Source organism: Vulpes vulpes, chromosome 16 (genome assembly GCF_048418805.1).
Source record: "Vulpes vulpes isolate BD-2025 chromosome 16, VulVul3, whole genome shotgun sequence".
Classification (NCBI taxonomy): Eukaryota; Metazoa; Chordata; class Mammalia; order Carnivora; family Canidae; genus Vulpes; species Vulpes vulpes.
Window position 1 is genome coordinate 73,486,205 of NC_132795.1, and position 21,445 is coordinate 73,507,649.

The 21,445-nt window shown below is 49.1% G+C and overlaps 1 protein-coding gene across 3 annotated transcripts in view; it reads left to right on the forward strand.

The window, feature by feature from the left end:
• FAM178B (family with sequence similarity 178 member B) overlaps positions 1-21,445 on the forward strand; it is a 108,397-nt gene that overhangs the window by 16,520 nt on the left and 70,432 nt on the right. Inside the window, exons 2-7 of one of the 3 annotated variants that reach the window (XM_072742644.1) lie at positions 2,334-2,411; positions 2,610-2,830; positions 4,345-4,406; positions 6,074-6,181; positions 11,862-12,014; positions 18,825-18,930. In XM_072742644.1, the coding sequence (XP_072598745.1) occupies positions 2,366-2,411; positions 2,610-2,830; positions 4,345-4,406; positions 6,074-6,181; positions 11,862-12,014; positions 18,825-18,930 (696 nt within the window). In that variant the 5' untranslated portion in view covers positions 2,334-2,365. Of the gene's footprint in view, positions 1-2,333; positions 2,412-2,609; positions 2,831-4,344; positions 4,407-6,073; positions 6,182-11,809; positions 12,015-18,824; positions 18,931-21,445 lie in introns of those variants that run through there. The other 2 variants (XM_072742645.1, XM_025992521.2) reach the window with 2 other exon arrangements.

The window sequence follows — 21,445 nt, forward strand, 5'->3', positions numbered from 1 at the left end:
CTGGTTCCTTTTTATAATTTTTAAAATGTTATTGATATTTCTTATTTGGTGAGACTTCATTCTTTTCTGGTTTCTTTTAGTTCTTTGTTCACTATTTCCTTTGGTTCTTAGAGCTTATTAGGACAGTTAGAATTTTTTGCCTAGTAGGTGTAATGCCTGGGCCTCCTCAGAGACAGTTTCTTTCATTCATTTTTTGACTATAAATGGATCATACATTGTTGTTTCTTTGCCTTACAATTTTTGTTGAAAATTGTTCATTTTGAATATTATAATGCAGTAAATCTGGAAATAGGATTACACACACACACACATACACACATACACACCTGAATTTGCTGTTGCTGGTTGTTTTGAGTTGTAGTGGCTTGTTTAATGACTTTTCTAGACTATTTTTATAAAGCCATTTTTATTTTGTTTTGTGTGGTCATTGAAGTCACTGTTCCTTTAGCTTAGTAGTTAACTGGTAAGTTGTTAGAAAATTCCCCAAGTGCCACCATCACCCCCACAATAAAACTCTTCTGGTCTTTGCAGATTGGTTCTATGTTGGAGTACTCCCTCAAAGCTTAGGCAAGCCTTATGCAACTCTGCCTTAGCCTTCATTTCCTACTTATAAGGAGCCTAATGATCAGCCAGAGATTAAAATTTACTGTCTTCTCAGATCTTTCCTAAGCATGCATGTGGCCTTCTGGATTCTGGTTCACATGGGAACTTTTTAAAACCCTTATTCCTCTGTGTATCTCCTTCCTCAGCCTTTTCCTTTTCAGCTGTTCAGACTCTCAGCTGCTTGCCCCACCTGTTATACCTTGCCCTAGATGGTTGTGGCAGGTAAACTTGCTTTTAAGTGCTTTCAACAAATGCTACCTCAGAGGCCACTCCAGCCCTGAGAAAGTTCCAAGTGCGATTAAAAAAAAAAAAGGGTAACACCCTGAGTTGATCCCTCAGGGAGCCAGGAGCCAAGTCAAAACATACAACCACAATTCTTTGAGAACAAAGTTTATATTTCCCCCTCTGGTACCAGCAAGCCGCACAAGGAATGCAGCCTCTTGGGCAGCCCTGGTGGCACAGTGGTTTGGTGCTGCCTACAGCCTGGGGTGTGATCCTGGAGACCCAGGATTGAGTCCCACGTCGAGCTCCCTGCATGAAGCCTGCTTCTTCTTCTCCCTGTGTCTCTGCCTCTCTCTCTCTCTGTCTATGAATAAATAAATAAAATCTTAAAAAAAAAAAAAAGAAGAAATGCAGCCTCCATAGCTGGGGGTAGGGGATGAAAGGTAGATAAATTCAAAAGCCAGAACACGATTTTACTGGAATTTAGCAGTTTCTTTCTTCATTAAACCTTTCCCTGCTTATTGCTAGTTTCCTGTTAGAGTCCAGAGTTCTGTAAATTTTGGTTCTGACGGGTTTTGTCGCTTAATTAGTGCTTTTGTGGAGGGACAGGCTTCTGGGGTTCCCTACTGCCAGTGTGAACATTTTTGCAGTTATTTTTATATTGATAGATTGCTCTCTAAAAACAATAAAGCATTTTACAGTACCAACAGCAATGTGTTTCCTCACAACCATGTCAACATTTATTATAAATTTTTAATTTTTTAATGATTTAATTATGATTAAAAATACTTCATAGGCATATTAGTTTGAATGTCTTCCACTTGTGTTGGGTTTGAACCCTTGTTGAGTTAGTGTTTGTGTTTTTTGTTAACAGTTGTTTCCTTTGGTCATTAGCTCACTCAGATATTAGCCTTTCATGTGGATTTCAGTTTACCTGATCCTGAGCCTGAAAGGATAAGAGATGTCTGTGTGTGAGGCATGATCCATCTTAACTGTGGATGGACAGTTCCTAACACTGGAGGAGGCTTGTTGGACCAGCCCTGGGTTTCTTGAAATCAGTCATTCATTCAGCAGAAATGCACCAAGCCCTTCTGTATGCCATGTTTGTGTGCTAGTTTTGGGAAAATGTCAGGGACTAGAGAGCCCTTCCCTACCCCTTGTGAAGAAACAGTCTGTATAGGGGTGACATTGAGCAAGCAAGAAGTGCAGAATGTCATTCAACAACTTTTTTGTTGAGCTGTGCTAATTTTGATTTTATAAAGGTCTAACAAAAATGTTGATGTCCATATACTTGCCTATAACACACTTGAAATGAGGAGTCACATTGAACCCCTTTCACCTCAGCAACTTGATCTTCACGGTACATATGCTTGGTCCTTAGGGTAGAGCTGGAGGAGGATCTCCTGGGCACCAGTGGGCCCAAGCCCTCTTCTGTTAGGGAAGCAGAGTTTCAGAGCATTTGTCTTTCTTCTGGAGGCTCACCTCAGTTAACAGACATTTCCTTCCAGGACAGAAAGTCCAGTGGTTTAGCGGTTTGCAGATGGCCAGGCCTAAGAAGATTCCACTAGCCCTTCCTCAGGAAGAAGGTAGGTGTCTCTCACCTGCACAGGTAGAACCGTTCTGAGACCTGTGGCCCTGGGTGAGTGGACAACCCATGGTTGAGGGATTCCCCTTGTGTTCTGCCCACATCAATCCTGAGTTGCCCCTTCTCTTCCCCCAGCATGGCACAGTAGCTGGGATCGTGGTGACTCAATGGAGAAACCATAGTATTGTCTTATCCCTAGGGGTCCCGGCAGCTGAAGTGGCACCCATCCTATTGCCCAGCCTGAAGGGCAGCTGCTTTGACCATCCCCTGCACCAGGGGCTCCTCCACCCCGTGCGGCGTCGTAGCAGTCCTACCTCAGCTCCAGCTCCCAAGTTGTCAAAGAAGCCCAAGGTGCATGCAGCTGGGGACATGTTCCCCACTGATTGGAGCCCACCACCTGTAGAGTTCCTGAACCTAAAGGTACCACAGGCCAGTAGGGGGACCCCAGCCCCAAAGTGGGTGGGTGTGACAGGGCCTCAGGGCCTCAGCACAGAGGCCCACCAGCTGCCTAAGGAGTTAGAGCAGGAGCCGCAGGACCTGGACCCCCAGGGGAGCCTGGCCTCCCTGGAGGAGCTGTTCTGGAACATGGCAGGCCCAAGCCAGAAGGCCTCAGCTCTAGTGGTAGACACCCACACCTCGGTAAGCCAGTGGTCATCCCTTGGCCTCCTCTCCTTGCCACTCTTCAATTACCACCATCTCCCTGCCACTCCTCCTTTTGGCCATTCTTCCTTGGCCATACCCCAACTGCCCTTCATTGGGCATCTCCCCCTAAGCATCCCTCCTCAACTGCATACCCCCCCAACCTCTCCCCAGCCCTTGTGCTCTTGTGGCTGGAGTGCATCTCTCCCCTATTTCTGCTGCTAACCCCTGCTAACATATGGCTTAGAGTGCTGCCAAATTTGATGCCACTTCTGTATACGAGCCTTCAAGGCTTGCACGCCTAAGGTTGAGGTTATCCTCCTGGGGAAAGGGGGACCTTGGTGCTTGGGTCTAAGCTAGACCAGGCACAAACACTCAGGCTGACTCTGGTCCAATGGATTGGAATGTCTAAATGGAAACTTTAGTGATGAGCTTCAAGCCGGATGGGAATAAACAGCTATTGCTAGATAGACTGGGAATACTTAGGGACCCATGGATCCAGGAAATGCATTCCGAGAATAGGACTTAATTATTTGTAATAGCCCAAGATTGTCAGCAATCTAAATGCCCACCACCACCAGGGAATTAATACATTATGTTCTAGTTCTACCTTACAATACTCCAAACGTGTTGTTTTTTCTGTGGTTTTTTTTTACTTATCTCTTTAGTATTGGTATAGAATGACCCTCAAGACATGCTATTAATTGAATAGAGCAAAGGGTAGAATAGGGTTCATGGTTTGCTACCATTTGTGTTATGGGTGGGTGGGGGAGTATGTATTACTGTAATGTATTACTGTTTGCTTGTCTGTGGATAAAATGTGTGCAAAAGCACACGGAGGAGCAAACACCTGTGGTTACCTGTCAGGAGGGACCTGGGTGGCTGGGGATGCAGGTGAGGGGAGACATCTTACTGTATGCCTCTATACTTCTCAAGTTTTGTGGGATTTTTTAGGTTTTGTTTATTTATTTGGGGGGGGGAGGGAGAGAGAGTGAACATGAGCAGAGGGGAGGGGTAGAGGGAGAAGGAGAAGCCGACTTCCTGCTGAACCAGAAGCCCGATGTGGGCCTCAATCCAAGGACCCTGGGATCATGACCTGAGCCAAAGGCAGACACTTAACCGACTGAGCCACCCAGGCGTCCCTACTTCTTGAGTTTTTAATCATGTAAAGGTATGTATTGCCTATTTAGAAAACATAAAATAAATAAAGGACTTCATTAAGATTAACTTTTATTCTTTTCCCCTCTCTACCATTCTCTCTGTCCTCCGTTCTCACTCACCTCCTGCTTCTCCAGTTCACCTCTGGGACCTCAGAGAGCTATGTCAATAGCTTAGATTACTTACTGCAGGAGAAGCGGTGAGTGTGGGAGAAGTTCCATGGTGGGGTGTGCATTTGGGGGGTTGTCCTCTGAGACTCCTAACAAATTCCCCTTGAGTTCAAACAGCCTACCTTACTCTGATACCCACGTGTCACCCTGTGCACCCTGGTGAATAATAAGCACAGGGAGCAGTAGCCAGGTCAAAGGGGGTCATCTTGAGGGCAGTGAGCCCCAGACCTCTGCCCTATACAGAACCCTTGTTCAGGAGCCTTGGGAACCTTGGTTTGGTGTGGGTGGGATGCAGGGGGACTCCGCCCAATTCATGCCCGTGCGGGGGCCTCTCACCTCCCATTCAAGCATTCTGTGGGAGAGAAGAGGGAAAGGCAGATGGCTCTTCCAGAGATGCACAACCTGAGCATTGTCACAGTGATGCGGGCACTGGGAAATTCTGACTCTCTTGGGTCCTGCGCTAAGCACCGGGCATGTGGAGGTGATGGTGCAGCCCCACTCTCCTGGAGGTTTATCCTAATGATTCTAGTATTTCTCACAATGTGAAGTTGTGGAGGCAACTTCACAGTTAGGTGGAGGCATCTAATTTAACCTGGGGGAATCAGGAAAGGTGCCCCACAGGTATCCTCCTCTCCAAACCTCGGAGAATGAGAAGATTTGGGGGGCAACACAGGTGACCACACATGTGAAGGTGGGTATGACAGGTATTCCGGGGGCTGACTAGAACTGAAATCCTCAGCTCTGGGGAATGGGGACTGGGGGTCAGCACAGCAGGAGGCGCAGCCAAGATGTGAACAGGGGCTGGGTCACAAGAGGCCTCATAAACACAAGGTCAAGTTGGGAGAATTTTAAATGGATACTGATGTGTTCCCCACTATGTTTCAGAGGCCATATTATGGAGAATGGATGGGAAGAATGGAGAGGAAGTAGGGTGAACAGAGATGGAGTGGGGCCCTGCAAGGAGGGTGGGGGGGGCTATGATGGATCTGCTGACCCAGGTGGCTGGGACTCTGGAACCTGTATGGAAGGGAATCCAGACCCAGACTTGTGGCTTCAGAGGGGCCCAGGCACATTCAGCTGGAAATCATTCATTTGTCACTGGTTGGGAGGATGTGAACTCCAGATGGCAACCTGGGCTGGAGGTAAACTCTTTATGAACTGAGGACCTTTGGACAAAGCCAAGGCAAGCACCTGAAGGAACAGGACTAGGGCTGGGAAGCTCCCAGGCTGTTGAGGGGGCTTGGATTATGAAGGCAGAAGGATGAACTGTGCCTCTCAGGGGCTTAGTGAGGAAAGGCAGGCCCTGTGTCAAGGGCTCTGGAAACCATGAGCCTGGGGGATTGTCCAGGTCAGTGTGTTCAGACCCTGGGAGGAAGAGATGGGGCTAGGCCCAGGTCTTAATGTGTTAAAAAGTGGGCAGATCCAAAACAAGGTACACAAAGGCATGTTTGAAGTTGTGTGGTAAAAATCTTCTTTCAAGCCTGTCTGCTCCTGTCTACTTAATCAGAGACTGCACAACTGATGTAGTGTGATGCCTCTTCCCTGCCCCATACAAATCTAATGTTAAGGGCCTTGACGCAGGAGCCGGGGAATTGTCATTCCTAGGCCTTGCCAGGTTCACGGGGTCTGAAGACCAGGGTCAGGGTTGCTTGACTGGGGACCACACTGAGCTCTGTTGGCTCTCATCTCCCTGTAGAGAACTGGCGCTGGAGCAGAAGCGAGAGAAGGCACTTGTACATGACTGTCCTGACCTCAACTCCCTGGATCTGGATGAAGATGAGGTGCCTCTCACACCTGAACACAGGTGGGAGACAGTGGGCATATGAGGGGGCAAGGGCCTGGCCACCTGTTGGGGAGAGGGGGAAGCCCCTGCACCTACCCCCCTCAAGGCAGAGGGTTTAAGTGTTGACTGGCTCTCATTTTTGGACAGAGTTTAAACCAGCAATCTGTGTATTTTTATGAGTTCTCAAGCTGCCTCCTTTTCTTAAACCCACATTCAAAAACAAAAACAAAAAAACCTCTGCATTCATTCACTGATTATAGAAATATGTGATCACCTACTTGGTGTCATGGTCTGGTGTGGGATTTTGAGGACACAGAGATATGAAAACACAGCCTAGGGGTACCTGGGTGGCTCAGCGGGCTAAGCATCTGCCTTTGGCTCAGGTCATGATCCCCGGGGTCCTGGGATCAAGCCCCATGTTGGACTTCCTGCTCAGTAGGGAGTCTGCATCTCTCCCCCCACTTGTTTTCTCTTTCATAAATAAATAAATAAATAAATAAATAAATAAATAAATAAGTAAGTAAATAAAATCTTAAAAAAAAAAAAAGAAATAGGCTATTCTGCCCCAATTGTCCACCCAAATTTATAGAACCAGATCTCTTGGGAGAATAACTACACAAAATACACAAAGCCACATTCTAAGAGAAAACTATCTTTAGAGGGGAGAATATGGCTGTTTGACATTTTTCATTTTCCCCCGTCTGTGGAAAAGAAAGTGGCTTTTGTCAATGGTGTCATGGGGGGAGACGGGAGTCTGCTGGCCATGACCTAACTGGGCCATTGGCTGGAGGGAGGGCTGGTCTCATCTATACCACAGTGTCTCAGAGATGCTGAGGGTCCACAGTTGAGTCTGTCTTCAGAGTACCCTGTGAGCCATCCATCTATCCACCTATCCGCCCAGCCAGCCAGCCAGCCAGCAAACATCTGTTGAGTCCAACTTTGTACCAGGCTCTTTACAGACTCTGGGGATACAGCAAAAGCAAAACCAGAAAGAAATCTCTGTCCTCCTGAGTGAAGATAGATCACGAGTGCTCAGGAGAGAGGAGCAAGTAGAGAGGGGGTGGGAGGAACGTGGAAGGCCTATGAGATTGTGCATGAGGGTCAGGGAAGACCTTGATGAGCAGGTGGTTGACTTCTGTCAGAGCACTGTGGAGGAGATGAGGCAGCTCTGGGGGCCCTGCGGGGAGAGCATAGTTGTAGCCTTGGAGGGGAGGGCTGGGAAGAGGAGGTCAGGGAGGCTAAGGGTGCGCTCAGTGCATGAGCTTTTCCTCAGTGTGAGCTGGCCACTACTGCTCCAAGCAGGATCTTCTTCCACTGTGTTAAAGATAGACTGGGGAACCTGGGGGGCAAGGGCAGAAGAAAGGAGACTGGGGTACCTGGGTGGCTCAGTGGTTGAGTGCCTGCCTTTGGCTCAAGTTGTTAACCCAGGGTCCTGGGATTGAGTCCCTCATCCGGCTCCCTGCAGGGACCCTGCTTCTTCCTCTGCCTATGTCTCTGCCTCTCTGTGTGTGTCTCTCATGAATGAATAAATAAAAATCTTTTTTAAAAGAAAGTAAGGGAGGGGCACCTGGGCGGCTCAGTGGCTGAGCATCTGCCTTCAGCTCGGGGCATGATCTTGGGGTCCTGGGATTGAGTCCCACGTCGGGCTCCCCGCAGGGAGTCTGCTTCTCCCTCTGCCTGTGTCTCTGCCTCTTTCTCTCTGTGTATCTTTCATGAATAAATAAAATCTTAAAAAAAAAAAAAAAAAAGAGGAAGGGAGGGAGGAAGAGAGGGAGACAGGGGCAAATGAGCCATGGCAATAATCCTAAGAAGTAAGGGGCTGGAAATAAGGGTGGGTGGTGAGGGGTAGGAACTTTCTGGATATATTTTTAGAGTAGAACTGACAGGATTTGTTGATGAACCGGATAGAGGTTATAGGAGAAAGAGGGGAATCAAAGGGGACCCCCAGGATTTGGGCCTGAGCACCCAGAAGGTTGGAGTTGTCTAATGAAATTGAGGAAGACTAAGTTCATTTGGGGGATCCCAGGGGCGAGACCAAGGAGATGGCTTGGATCCTCCCTTCTGGAGAGGCAAGCTCAGGAGTCACCACATTTAAGTGATGTTTAAAGTCACAAACTGGATGAGATCACCTGGGAAGCAAGTATATAGAGAGAACAGGGGCCCGAGGGTGCAATGTAGAGGTCACAGTGACCTTGACAAGAGCAGCTCTGGTGGACTGCTGGAGTGCACCTGACTAGAACAGGCCCAAAGGAGAATAGGAGGAGAAGTCAAAAGAGAAAAAATGTGCACTAGCTGAAGGGGAAGTAGAGTCAGGATACATCTTTTTGTATGTCTCTTTTCCTTTTCTTTCAATTGGTTCCTTCCTCCATCCATTCATCCCTCCATCTTTCTCTCCCTCACACTCCCTCTTTCCCCCAAGAACCAAGTGCCCAGTGGGGCTGGGGTGAACTAGAAGGGATGAGGTCACCTCAGCTGTGTGGCTGAGGGGCAGGATGGTCAACATGCCCTGCATCATCTGCTGTCCAGGCTTTCCTTTTTTTCTGTCAGTCTGAGTTATGTTATTAAACATTGGCCTAAGCAGTGACAGGTCAAATTTTCACACACACTCTTAAGTTAGCATTCTGCTTCCACTTACAAAGGGAATGTTGAGTGATAATATACAGACTTCTTTGGGGCCTCTGTTTTAGGACCCGCCCCCCGGCTGCCATGGTTTACATCATTTTTGTTGCCCAGAGATGGCCATGAACCTACACTTTGGCTATTTGCTTTTTTTCCTCAAGTTTTTCTGGTACTCATCTCTGGACTAGATCAGGGATCAGCAAACTCTCTGTATTTGTAAATAGTAAATATTTTAGGCTTTGAGGGCCATACAGTCTCTGTTGCAACAACCACTCAACCCTGCTTTTGTAACAGGGAAACTCCTGTAGATGATACATAAGTGAATAAACATGTGTATGTTGCAGTAAAATTTCGTTTACAGAAATGAGCAGGGGTTGGCCACAGACCATAGTTTGCTGACCCCTGGCCTTGGTTAGGAGGATCCTTGCTCCTCACTGATACTTTCCAGCCATCCCAGAGAGATAGAGAGCTACTCACACACTGCCTAGAATCCCAGATAAGGGATGCCGTGCGAGGCATATGGTGAACCCAAAAGGGCAGATGTGGTGGAGCATGGGAACTAGATGGAACCACTGGGTTTGGGCTAAGTAGGCCTCTTTGGAAAAAAGTGCCTTGGTGGCATCATGAGTGGTAAAAAGGGTTGTCTAAGTTGAGACTCATGGATCTGTTTTGAGGTTTCCTACTCAATGGATACATAGACTTAGAATGAAACCTTTTAAACTCTCCTTAAAATCTCAGTAGCAAGAATAACTGTTTTAGCTCTTGACCTTTCTACCAAGTGCATGCAGGATTCTGAAAGTCCTGGTTCAGATGTTTCCAAATGCCCCACAGAAAGGGAGTTATCTGGGGAACTGGCTTAAGCCAGGTGCTCCAGGCTTTGAAATCGCCGATGATTTTTTGGGCACATGATGTTTTCAAGTAGTACTTCAAGAAAGCTTTTTTGACAACAGCTACTTTGAGGTGGTTGTTTTGATGTGGGATCATTTTGATGGGACAGTTCAACTCTCTGCTTCAAAGAAAATTACTCACTGATACACAAAGCCAGCAGCTTCTTCCCTCCTGAACAGGGGCCAAGGAGGGATGTGGTTCTGGAAGGGGTGAGGCTGCGGCGAGGGGCCAACCACCATCTGCCAGAACAGTTGTCTGTGACCAAGAGTCGCATGACTGCCGTGGATGCCCGCTGTAGAAGAGACCCCCAACTGTCCAGAGCAGAACCTCCCCTCATGCTCTAAGGATTGGCTTGCATCTTAAATGGATGTCATCCTACATTGTCTATTTCATAAAGTTAAAAGATCTTATGTATGTGCTGGGGCAAGGGAGGGGGCACATACCACAACATCATCCTTTATCCTCACTGTATGTGCTGGGGCAAGGGAGGGGGCAGTATTTAAACCACAACATCATCCTTTATCCTCACTTTTAGGCTGCGCAGGAAATCCCCAATTAGTTGTATCAGAGTCATCTCAGAACTCTTAATAATGCACATATGTTATATTTGATATCACAAGAGTCCCTTTGTAGGATGATTTCAGGGACAGGGTTAGGATCCTTTTACAGATGAGTCTAATCCCTATAGACTTTTAATAATTTGCACTTTTTAAATATAGAAGCAACATAAGCCACAGATACTCAAAAACTGAAATGGCAAAGAAATTAACAAAACAGAAGATTGTTTTACCATTTGTGTGCTGGTTTGTACAAGCTGCTTGCAAAAGCCTCCAGGAGCAGAATCTCCCAGGTGTCTTAATGTCATCTCCATGCCCTGTGCCATTTCATCTTCAGGATGACCCTGTGATGCGCGTCAGCACCTTTTCTTGGGTTGATCAGCCAGTAGTGGGCTGCCAGCTACACTGCTCCACCCCCAGTGCCAGCTGCTTGTGTCCCAGACCCTCACAGGAGCCCCAGGTGCTGTACCTTCTCCAGGTTCACCATCTCAGGGCCCCGGCCATCCTCAAGCAAGAGGAGGGGTGGCAGTGCTTGGAACTTGTTTTACTTTGCTGTTATTATTGTTGCTAAATGTGTGTTCTATCTCTACAAAATCCAGCAGAACACAGTTGTATGAAATAAACAGGAAATGTCTCCTCTTCCCCCTCCCCACCAAGCCTGTTCCCTAGGGATGACTCCAGCTTACAGTTGGGTGTGTCACGTGTGTGGGGGGGGGGGGGTGCATGTGTCTAAGAATGTGTGTGCATATGTCTCTGTGTAGACCTATACAGACACATGCGTGCACACATACACACTTCCTGTTCTGAAACTGGCTGTTTTTACCCACCAATACGCTGTGACCAGTCCTTCATGATACAGAGATTTACTTTGTTCTTAGGAATTGTCTTGACTACCTCCCTTTTCCCTATTCCCTCTTAAATGGGTCATTAAATCCTGACAGTTTGGCCCATCCCAATGGAGTTGGAATGTATCCTCTCTGCTCCTTCCCTCTCCGAGGGACCCAGCTCTAATCAACTAATCAGACTCACAAAGCAGGGCAGTGCCTGGGCATCTGCACTTTAGCAGACTCCTTAGGGAGTCCTCCGGATCACAAGAGCTTGAGGACCGGGGCCCCAGAAGAGCCCAGGTTTCTTCCTTGTGCAGGTACCTTCCCTGATCCTGGCTTCACCCTGAGCTTTTCCTCTCTGCCTGTGGCAGCACCATGTAGGCAGTTCTGTGGTCAGCCCACTTGCTGAAGGCTATTATGGTGATTTGTTTACCCTTTTCCTAGGCATGCAATGGCAGCCCACGCCTGACTCATCCTTCAGCACCTGGCACCCACATACCGTGGGCGCTCAGTGAAAGTTTGAGCAGAACAAAGCCAATGGGTGGCGCTGGGTTTGGGACCAGGACTTCTGGCTCCCTGACTGGAGCCCTGAGGGAGGGGTTGCGATGCAGGACAGAGTACAATGGGGAAGAGCTCCTGCATCTCACAGGGGCTTCCTTTATCAGCAGGTGGCGCTGTCCTACCCAGTCTTTCCCCCACCAGGCCACTGTTGAAGGGCAGGGGCACCATCTGGCCTTCCCTGGCCTCCCTCCAGGCTGCACACTAGATGCACCCGCTGATACTCGGCTCTCCGGCTCCTTGCTTTGCCAGGTTGCTGGTGGAGAGGTTCTCCGTGTCACTACAGGTCATCCCACCAGTGCATCCTGGGGAGACTGTGTTTCTACCTGGACATCAGCCTCAGCACTGCATCCTGGACCATTCAAATCTGAAGCCACGTAGCCAACTAGAAGCGCTGTTTCTCAGGTAAATGTCGGCATGGGATGGCCAGGCCCCTCATGGAGCCCGATATAAGGACTGGCCCAAATGAGGAAATTCAAAGCTGTGCTTGAGTCAATTTGGATGTGTCCATTTTCAGGAATATAGATGGAATAGTCACACATATCTATTTGTAATATTTAACTTACTGATTTAGATGTACGTACTTCAAAAAGCGCTACATGATAGCAAATATTAGGTCGATTGTGTATTTATTCATAATGCTTTTCCTCCCCTACACCCCAGTTTCATGGAACAACTGTAGTCAGACTCACCATATGTGTCTTTGGTGTTATGTCTCCATCGACACTGGAGACACTTTCTGGGGCATCCAGCAGTTTTCCAGAGCACATCATCATCACTTCCATCTGCTCATTGGAAACACTACCCTTCTTCCATCCATGGGCGATGGTAATAGTAAAAAGTTTGTCTCTGACCAAAAGTGCATGCCATTGGGACAGCTGCTCTGTTGTACTCCTCTGTGGAAGGAAATTTACGTTCATTATCACATAGCCACAGACTGTCTTGCTTTTTAAGGGGATTTCTAAAACTTTACCACAATCACATCCAACACTTGCAGTTATGAGTTGGTATATCTAAGAATAAAAGAGAAAGCCAGTAAGGACTCAGTGCAGTTGTCCACTTGTACTCATGAGGCCAACACCCTGCTGGACCTTGGTGGCCAAGGGGATGGGGAGGAGGCTACGGGGGCCACACCAGCCGGTAGGGAGCACAGAGGCTGAGCTATTTCTGGTCTCTTGAAAGCAGGAGTCTTGTCTTTTCCAGCTATTCAGGGCTTCCTTATGTCTGTTTCACTAATTCTAAAGCCATCTGATTATCACGGGAGGTTTCAAGTATACATAGAACAGTATCATGATTCCCCATAATAGTCATCACTCAGCTTCAACAATCATCAACTCAGAACCAATCCTGTTCCATCTCTACTCCTGCCCACTAACATTGTCCCTCAGGATTATGTTTAAGCAAATCCCAAACACATCTTTAAGTACTTTTGTGTGTGTCTCTAAAAGATAGGACTCTATGTTTACATATAACTTAAATGCCATTATTACACCTAAAAAATACAAATTCTTTATACCATTGATACAAGTCAGTGTTTGGATTTCCTTTATCATCTCCTAAACATGTATTTTATGTTCAAATTAGCATCTGCACAAGCCCTAACGTCACAGTTAGGTGTAATATGAATGGTGAGATAATATTACATAGTGTTGGTGCCCCCAACAATTTAACCATTTCCTCAGCATATGTGTTACTTCCAACATTTCTCTTTTATAAGCATTGTAGTAGAGAACATCTTCGTACACAAATATTTGTCTGGAATGTAACCCCAGAAGTGATGTGAGGTGACTGGACCCAAGTGTCTGCAGATTGATAAAGGCTGTCATCGCTATGCTGAGAAGGTGTCTAACAAAGGGATGATGAAAAGGGGAAGGAAAGAAACAACCAGAGCTAAAGAGAAAAGAAGGCTAGTGGTGCTAGTGAAAGGGGCAGGGAAGGAACAGGAGAGAGGAGAGAGGATGGCGTCTCCCAGAGACCCGTGGCCAGCCAGGGTCTGTGTGACAGCAGGTTTCCTGTCCCAGACTGGACGGCCAGCAGGAAGTGTTTGACAGACGAGATGGCCTGTGCAGCGGTGACCTGGGGGCTGAGCAGCCCTGCCAAATGGGGCCAGGTGGCTGGCCAGCTTCCCTGGAGAGAGGAATTCAGGCCCTCCTCCCTCCTGTCTGCTAATGAAGCACCAGAGAGGCTGCCTCGCCAGCCCCCAGAGCCCAGGGCCTTTCTGGAGGAATGCCCGCCGCCTTCCACATGGTCAGGTCAGGGGGCCCCGGCTCTGTGGTGGGGAAGGGCCACTTCCTGAAGGTCACCACTGAGCTGTGGGGTCACTCTCATTTCCTGTTTGTGCCAAGGACTTCAAGCCCAGACTCAAGAGAGGGAAATAGTGGTGCCATAATGACCACGTTGTGTTCAGCCGGAAGCATGAAAATGAAGGAAAAATAAAAGGTTACTTGATCTCTCAAGAAGCAATATGATTCCATTCTTTTTGCTATACAGAAAGCCAAACTTTGTGAGATCACAGGTAACTTTTATTTTCCTTCTTACGCCCTTCTGATTTTATGAACGTGTTTCACTTTCAATATTAGAGGCTTTAGGGGGGGAAGTGAACGTGATTTTTAAAAACCACCTCTTGAAATAGATCCACGCCTCCTTACCTGTCTGGGAAGAGGGACATCCACCCCCCAACCCCCACTGTACAAAGTAGGGACTCTTGCACAGGTCGCTGGGCAAGTGTGGTAGGCCTCGATATCTGGGCTCCAGGCCTCTTCCTCCTGGGCTGCACCTACCTACACAGGTTTCTGTGCAAGAACACATCTCCTCCTGGGTCAGCCCCGATGGTGCAGCAGTTTAGCACCGCCTGCAGCCTGGGGTGTGATCCTGGAGACCCAGGATGGAGTCCCATGTTGGGCTCCCTGCATGGAGCCTGCTTCTCCCTCTGCCTGTGTCTCTGCCTCTCTCTCTCTCTCTGTGTCTCAATAAAAAAATAAAATCTTAAAAAAAAAACAAAAAACACACATTTCCTGGAGCCCACAGCCCTGGGATTGGAGATGGCCTGGACCATCCTCTCTCATTCATCATCCAGCCGGATATGTGACCTCAGATCAGTTCCCTGGAATCAAAGTCACATGCTTTTATGCCAGAAGTTGGTACCAGGGGCTGAACTTTTCCCTTCCTTGACAGCAGTTCAAAAGGAAAGCCGATCCCCCTGAGTGTAGAAGCTTTGGGACCAATGACCACATGCAGCTCAGAGGCCAGAGCAATCTCCTTGGGAAGGGTGGAGATTGCCTGCTGAATTATTCGTGGTCCTCCCTGGGCCCCCACAAAGTGCACTGGAGTGTCAGGGGGTGTATCTGCCACTATTCCTGTGAGGTGTTCGCAGTGTGTTTCAGGAGCCCTTCCCTCCCTGAGCACTTCTGTAGGCTGGAGGAGGTGGGTGGGTCTGAGCCATCACTGTAAATGTGCTTGTGCACTGAGTCTCCCTGAGGCCTGTGGTCCCAGCTCTTGTTTTGCCGGGACCTCTTCCTCTTCCTGGTGTTGCTGGCAGGCTGGTCTGAGGACCTGGGGGAAGAGTGAGTGGATGGGGAAAGTTGAGGGGTTCCCACAGGACCGTCCATATGGACCTCGGCTTCACACAGGATGGAAATCCAATGTGAGCCAGTAGAAAGTGAAAGAGTTTACTGAATATATAGAGATACAGACGGAGCGTCCGGAAGAGTGGGAAAGGAAGAGGATACGACGACTTTTGTCATAGTTCAGGGTCTGAGTTTTTACTGAGGTTGGTGGTCTGATGTATGTGTCCCCTCAGACATCCTGGAACCAGTTAGAACAAAGAGGAGGGCCCAGGTTTTATACCTTGGAGCCAGGGGTCTTGACATCCAGATGTCTAGCTTCGGTGGTCTGAGATCTGCATATGATAGCTTCTTCCCATCCTTGTCACCTGGTCCTTCCTTGGATATTATTTATTCTAGGGAGAGAATAAATAACTCTTTGTCCCTTACAAGGAAGACATAAGCTATTTGCATTACAAGGCATGTGTAAAGTGAGGTGGGAGTACAGGTCCTAGCAAGAATAGAAACAGGATAAGAAGCAAAAGAAAGAAACGGCTTCTTTTTCTCTTGGGGTCTCTCTAGTTTCCCTGTCTCATAGGCATGCCAAGGTTGAAGCCCGGGTGAAATAAATTCAGCAGTTACAGAGTGTGGACGGAACTCAGCGCCCAGCTGGCTTCAACTGCCCCCAAAATAAAGAGCCAGCGGAAGCAGCCAGCCAGGGCGTTGCTGGGATCCCTGGACTTCTGACCAGAAGGGTGCTCACTCATCTTTAATCAAAGGAAAGAAAAAAAAAGAGGAGCAAGGATGAAAGCTCTGACCATTATTCGTTTCTGTTCTCCCTAAGCATTTTACTTTAACTTGCATTTGAGGAACTTGGCAAAGACATAGAAACTGATCCTGTATAAATAACTACAGTTGGTGCTTATCCCTCCGCCATCACTTGGGATTCCCAAGGCATTTCAATACTTTGCCCTCTGGGACTGCTGCCCAAAAAATAGATGAAGATACAGAGCCTAGAGGAATGTTGACTCGGGCATTATCAGGAACACACAGTCCAAGTCGAAAGTCACAGCTCTGCCCAAGAGCCCAATCTGCTGACCCACGCTGGCCTTTGTTTTGTTTGATTCCCCTTTTGGACCAATCCCCCTCTCAGTTTCCACCCCGCCCCCCTTACTTCCTTCTGCTTCTGTGGCTCTCTGTCCTTGCCATGGTGATGGGGGCGGGGGGGGGGGGGGGGGGGGGGGTTAGCAATATTCTGACTGTGGCTGCTTCTCATCCCAGGTGGGAACCTCTCACTGGGATCCTCAGAGTTGACAGCTGGGGCTTCTCCCCCAGCCATGCCTGCATGGCATCTGCTGGCCAGGAGGCTCTGTCCTTCCCCTTCTCACTCTGGGGCCCTCTGGGTCCCTCCAACATTCTCAGGATGACTTCTGACTTATCATTTGCAAAAGGCAGAGACACCCACCTGGACCTAGGGTTAGCATTCTTGGCTTGTGGACATGAAGTGGGTTTTTGCAAATTTTAACAATTGATTCTATAACCCCAAGTTTTTGAGCTTTCAGTGTACACACCTACTTTCCCTACCCTTGTCCTCCAGAGTTCTGCCACAGATCAAGGCAGTGTCTGCACAGTCAGCCTTGTCCCTTGCATTGAAGATGAGAACATTCGTGGTTCCACTGAGGTGAAGCAGCACTACCCGCCCAGAGTGTGCACACTGGGCTGGTGATCCAGCAGCCTGCAGAGATTCCCTGCATCTTGTGTTGCTCTAAGCACAGAATTCCTTGAAAGCCATTCGTTTCAAGGCACAGCTGGACCCTGCCCTCTCTGCCTATCTCTTGCTCCTTGTCTACAGGCTAAACCTAACTGGGCAGCAGCAAACTTGAAGACATACTGATCTTTTCTCTGGCAGAAACTGAGCTTCGAGGCTGGCATACCCAAAAGGCGATGTTGCAAACTGAAGAGATACTCTCCCCCTCAGAGCCGCAGTTGGAAATTTGTTGATCTGAGCCAACAGGGGCTTGTACAATCAATTCTCCCACTGAGAAACTGGTGGGGTGCCCCCCTGAGCAGAATGCCAGAGCCAGAGTCTCCTTAGAGTCCCTGGAGCACCACCAGCCTCCTTGCCACATGGCCCCCGGCCAGGACCTGCCAATCTGTGAGGTCTTCCAGGCATTGTTCACTTCGGTATTGTCTGCATTCAGGGCGCCGTGCTTGAACCATGCACACATTGCAGGGTCAGCCTATGAAGTGTCCGTATGACAGAGCACGTGAATTAGAGCCGAGTGTGCCAGCAGTCCTGGGGTGCACACGTGTTTGTATGTACAAATAAAGGTCTATTTTAGAGCGGTCAGCTTCACAGACATAGGAACAAAGGCACTTTCTCCTCTGAACTTAAATAATTTGGAAAAGAAATATACAGTTTGTAAATTGCCTGGACATACTCAAAAAGACAGCAACTTGGCTCAGAGGAGAATCTTTGTTTTGGAGCATTCTGTTCCTGGCAGATTAAAATAATGTCATTTTTAAAAAGGAGAAGAAGAGGTTGGGCTAACTGAAGAAATTTCTATCTAGAATCATGACTTCAAATGCTATCTGAAATGTTCTTCGCATGAATTTGGCCATTGAAAAAGAACAGACATGAAATTACTTTTTCATTTCATAGAATTCCTATTTATTGCCTTTGGGACACCATCTAGGACAAGAGCTCAAAGGAGCATTCACAGAATGCAGAGAGAGAACTACCCCAAACCGAGCCTTCCTGGGGGTAACCAGAACAGTGGTGAAGTCCAGCCAACCCCTCTTCAGTGACTTCCAAAGCACCTTCTACCAGAGGCCCTACGACCACATGAAATATTTCAGCTCATTTTGCAGGGACCTGTAAGGCAGTACAGTTCTCAAAGCTAGGCTCCTCTGCGTGCTGGCCGTCCGATTCTGAGAGCTCCCAGTAGCAGGGAGAGGCCCAGCAGCCCCCCCACCCCACCCCGCCGTGAGGGGAAACCCAAGATGTGGGCACAGGCACGAGGTGAGTCTGCATGCCACCCCCTCCCTGCCCCCGACTCCGCTCCTCCCATGGTTTCTGAAGGATCCTCTGTGGCACCCTTGTTGGTTATTTCCTTCCCAGAATGGCTCCTTTGTGTTGTTTTCGCATCTTCTCAGGTGTCCTTTGTTTCGGAAAAACACAAGACAGGGCAGAAACGCTATGTGTGTGTAACCAGACCCCAGACGCGGGCCCCACGTGGGCCCTGCGGGTAATTCTGTCCGCCAGCGCCAGCCTGGGGCCTTAGGCCACAGCTGGGACTCCTGGGTTCTCTCCTTGCCTCCACGCAGATCCTTTTTGCAACCTTGGTAAACACCTTCGTTTTCTCCTCCGTCAAGTGGAAAGGACAAAATGTACTGTCCAGTCGTGTGTTTAAAACACTGAGAGATGTTCGTGGAGATCAAATGATTCTGGTGATGATGTGTTTTCCCTTCTGACAGCTTCTGGCATCAGGGGCCCCAAGCGTGTTTGTCCGTAGTCATTGCTGATGTGCTTCTGGTGTGGTGAACCTAAAATATGGAAATCCCCCGCCACTTTACAGAGATAGGCCTGTTGAGGAAAGCTGCCAGGCCGCTTATGTGGAGGCCGCCGCCCCCCCCCCATCCCCTCTCTGACCTCACTGCTTTGCTTCCGCAGCTGCCCACCGGCCCAGCAGCTCTCCTTCCTGCACAGAGGCCTCCTGAGCAACCTCTACCTGCACACCCAGGACTGCCCGGTGCCCCTGCTCCAGTGGCTCTTCCAGGTGAGGAGCGCAGACCTGCCACTAGATGGCGGGAGTGCGCTGGCCCAACACCCTGGGCAGCACTGCTGTGGGGAGGATGGGCACGTCCCTCCTCTGGCTTTTGGGTGCTGCTGGGTGTGTCCCACCCGGGGCAAGAGGAGGGAGGCAGCTTATGGTGACAGTCATCCTGAAGTTCAGGGACTAGCCTGTGGTCGCGCTCCACTGCCCAACCAGAGAGTATGCCTCATGGGGTGTCACCTGTGCCTTCTCTGTGACTCCTTGCTACTCAACAGGTGCTTCCGTTGTGTCCAGGCTCCTCTCTACCTCCAAGTCACAGGGCCTGACTCTGGTGCCACAAGTGGCCCTGCAGCGCTCTTGGCATTGTGAGCGTCCCTGTGAATTTACAGCTGGGTGTGCCCAGGTGTTTGAGCATAAATGCCCTTCTCTGTGGAGTTGTTGGGTGCCTGGAAAAGTCAAGAACATTCGCTCTGTCTTTCCGTTTCTTCTCTTCTGCCTGCCTGCTGGAACAATTTGCCCCAGGGCAACATGCATTCAGCCCCAGGCTTGAAACCTTAGCCCTAAAAAAGATAGAAGCCAGCAGGGATAGCCCAGGAACCAACTGCTGTCATCTGAATGCAAGGCATGAGGATGCTGGCCTTGGCCTTCTCCCAGGGCCATCCCTGCCTGGGACAGGCAGGTTACAAGTTCCAGCTGGTCTCATTCCTGCCAGTTGGGGCCTGGACCCCAGCTGTAAATTAGAGCCACCCTGCCATGCAGATTGTTCTAGGAACTCCTCAGCCTGTGCAGACTGGATGCCTTCTAGAAAAGGTCCTTCTGCTCTCTCCTTTTCCCTTTGGGATCCTTCCCATCCCGCCCCTCCCTGCCCCAGAGGAAAAAGACACCCTCAGCTCCTGGGGCCCTAGTGTGTGGCTGTTGCCCTCACCCCTCCCCCAGGCCCAACTGGGGAACAGCAGGCCAGAACAGGGAACAGTACGACCATTCTTCTCTGGCCCCTAGTCCACACAGTTTCTCTTTGCTCCTTGCACAGTATATGACAAAATGCACAATCAGGCATTGGGAGGCACAGAGAGCCCATGTGAGACGTCACCCACAGAGGGTCCTTGTGTGACCCTGACACGGCATGGAGTGCCTTCCCTGTCAGTTAGCCTGGGAGCAGCAGAACTTGAACCATGCCTGAGCTCTTCTCCCACATGTGTCACCTCTGCAGGGGCCCATAGAATAGAGGACCCAGCTCCGAGACCAGACAGACACTAGTGAGTTCCAGCTCTGCCACAACTACCCTGTGACACTGGACGAGTTGTTTAATGTCAGCTCTGTGTCTCAGTGTCTTACTCTGAAAACAGTCCCAGGTAAAGACTAAGTGAGAAATTCCTGTGACCTCCCTTGTCCTTATGGTCTCACTATAGCTCTGCCCAGGGCCTAGACATCATTGGGAAGGGATGATGTTAGTGCACAGGTTCTGGTTCTCCATCTTCAGGAAGGAGAAACAAAAGCTCTCCCTCCCCCACAGCTGAAGCCAGATAAGTGAGGGGTGCACTTGGCCTTGGGAATCTTCTGGGTGAGCCTCTGCCCAGCATCTTTGTCTCTGGGGGGCGGGAGGGAAGAGCAGGGCAGCTGATGTCTGCCAAGCACCACGTACAGTGACCATGTGGCCACACTACAGGCCCTAACAGGATGGATTCTGATATTTTACTTTGGAGGTCTTGGTTTTCCTGTCACTGGGAACATATTTTCCTGTATAAACAATAGCATTCATTCATTCATTCGTTCTCAGGCAGCGTTCGAGTTCCTGCTACATAGTAAGCTCTAGTGATAGAAAGATCTTAGAAATGGTGTTCCGGGTAAGTCCACAGAATGTGGCCATGGTGCTCAGCCTACTTCAGAACCCCCCAAGCATATTCCCCATTGTTAGTGGGCAGAAATCCACAGAGGCTCCCTAAGGCTGTTGGTGGGATTCTCCTAAAGGTGCAGGGGTTGTTCCTGGGATCTAAGCATAGAGATATGGCTGGGACTTAGAAAGAGTTGGAAACAGGATGAGGAAGGTTTAGGATCCCAGGAGAGGCCTCAGTTTCTCTATTCACCAGGCTCTGTGGCTAAATAAATTCCCAGGAAAGAGAGCTTTATTGGAACAACAAAGGTTAAGTGACACACACACCCCCACCACCAGTCTAATCAAAAGCAGCTAGGTGAATAGGGTCACAGGACTGCCAGGGCTCATGTGTATGCCTGGGGTTGATCAGAGAGTTCAGGGATGGGTGAGCTAGGCAGATTTTTCCAACTCTGCTCACCCAACTGTTTCTTTGGGAAGGACATCCTGAGTTCCCAGGGAGACTAGATCCTGCTGCCCGCCACTCTCCCTCCTCCTAGTGGAGTGTACAGTGGCAACTGGGTGAACAGGCTTTGGCCTTAGTGCTCATGAACTACTAAGCTCATCACTGAAGTCCTAGTGCGGTACCTGGAGCAAGGTAAGCCTTGCTGGGAAGGGTAGCCAGAAGCAGATAACATATGCTGTCAG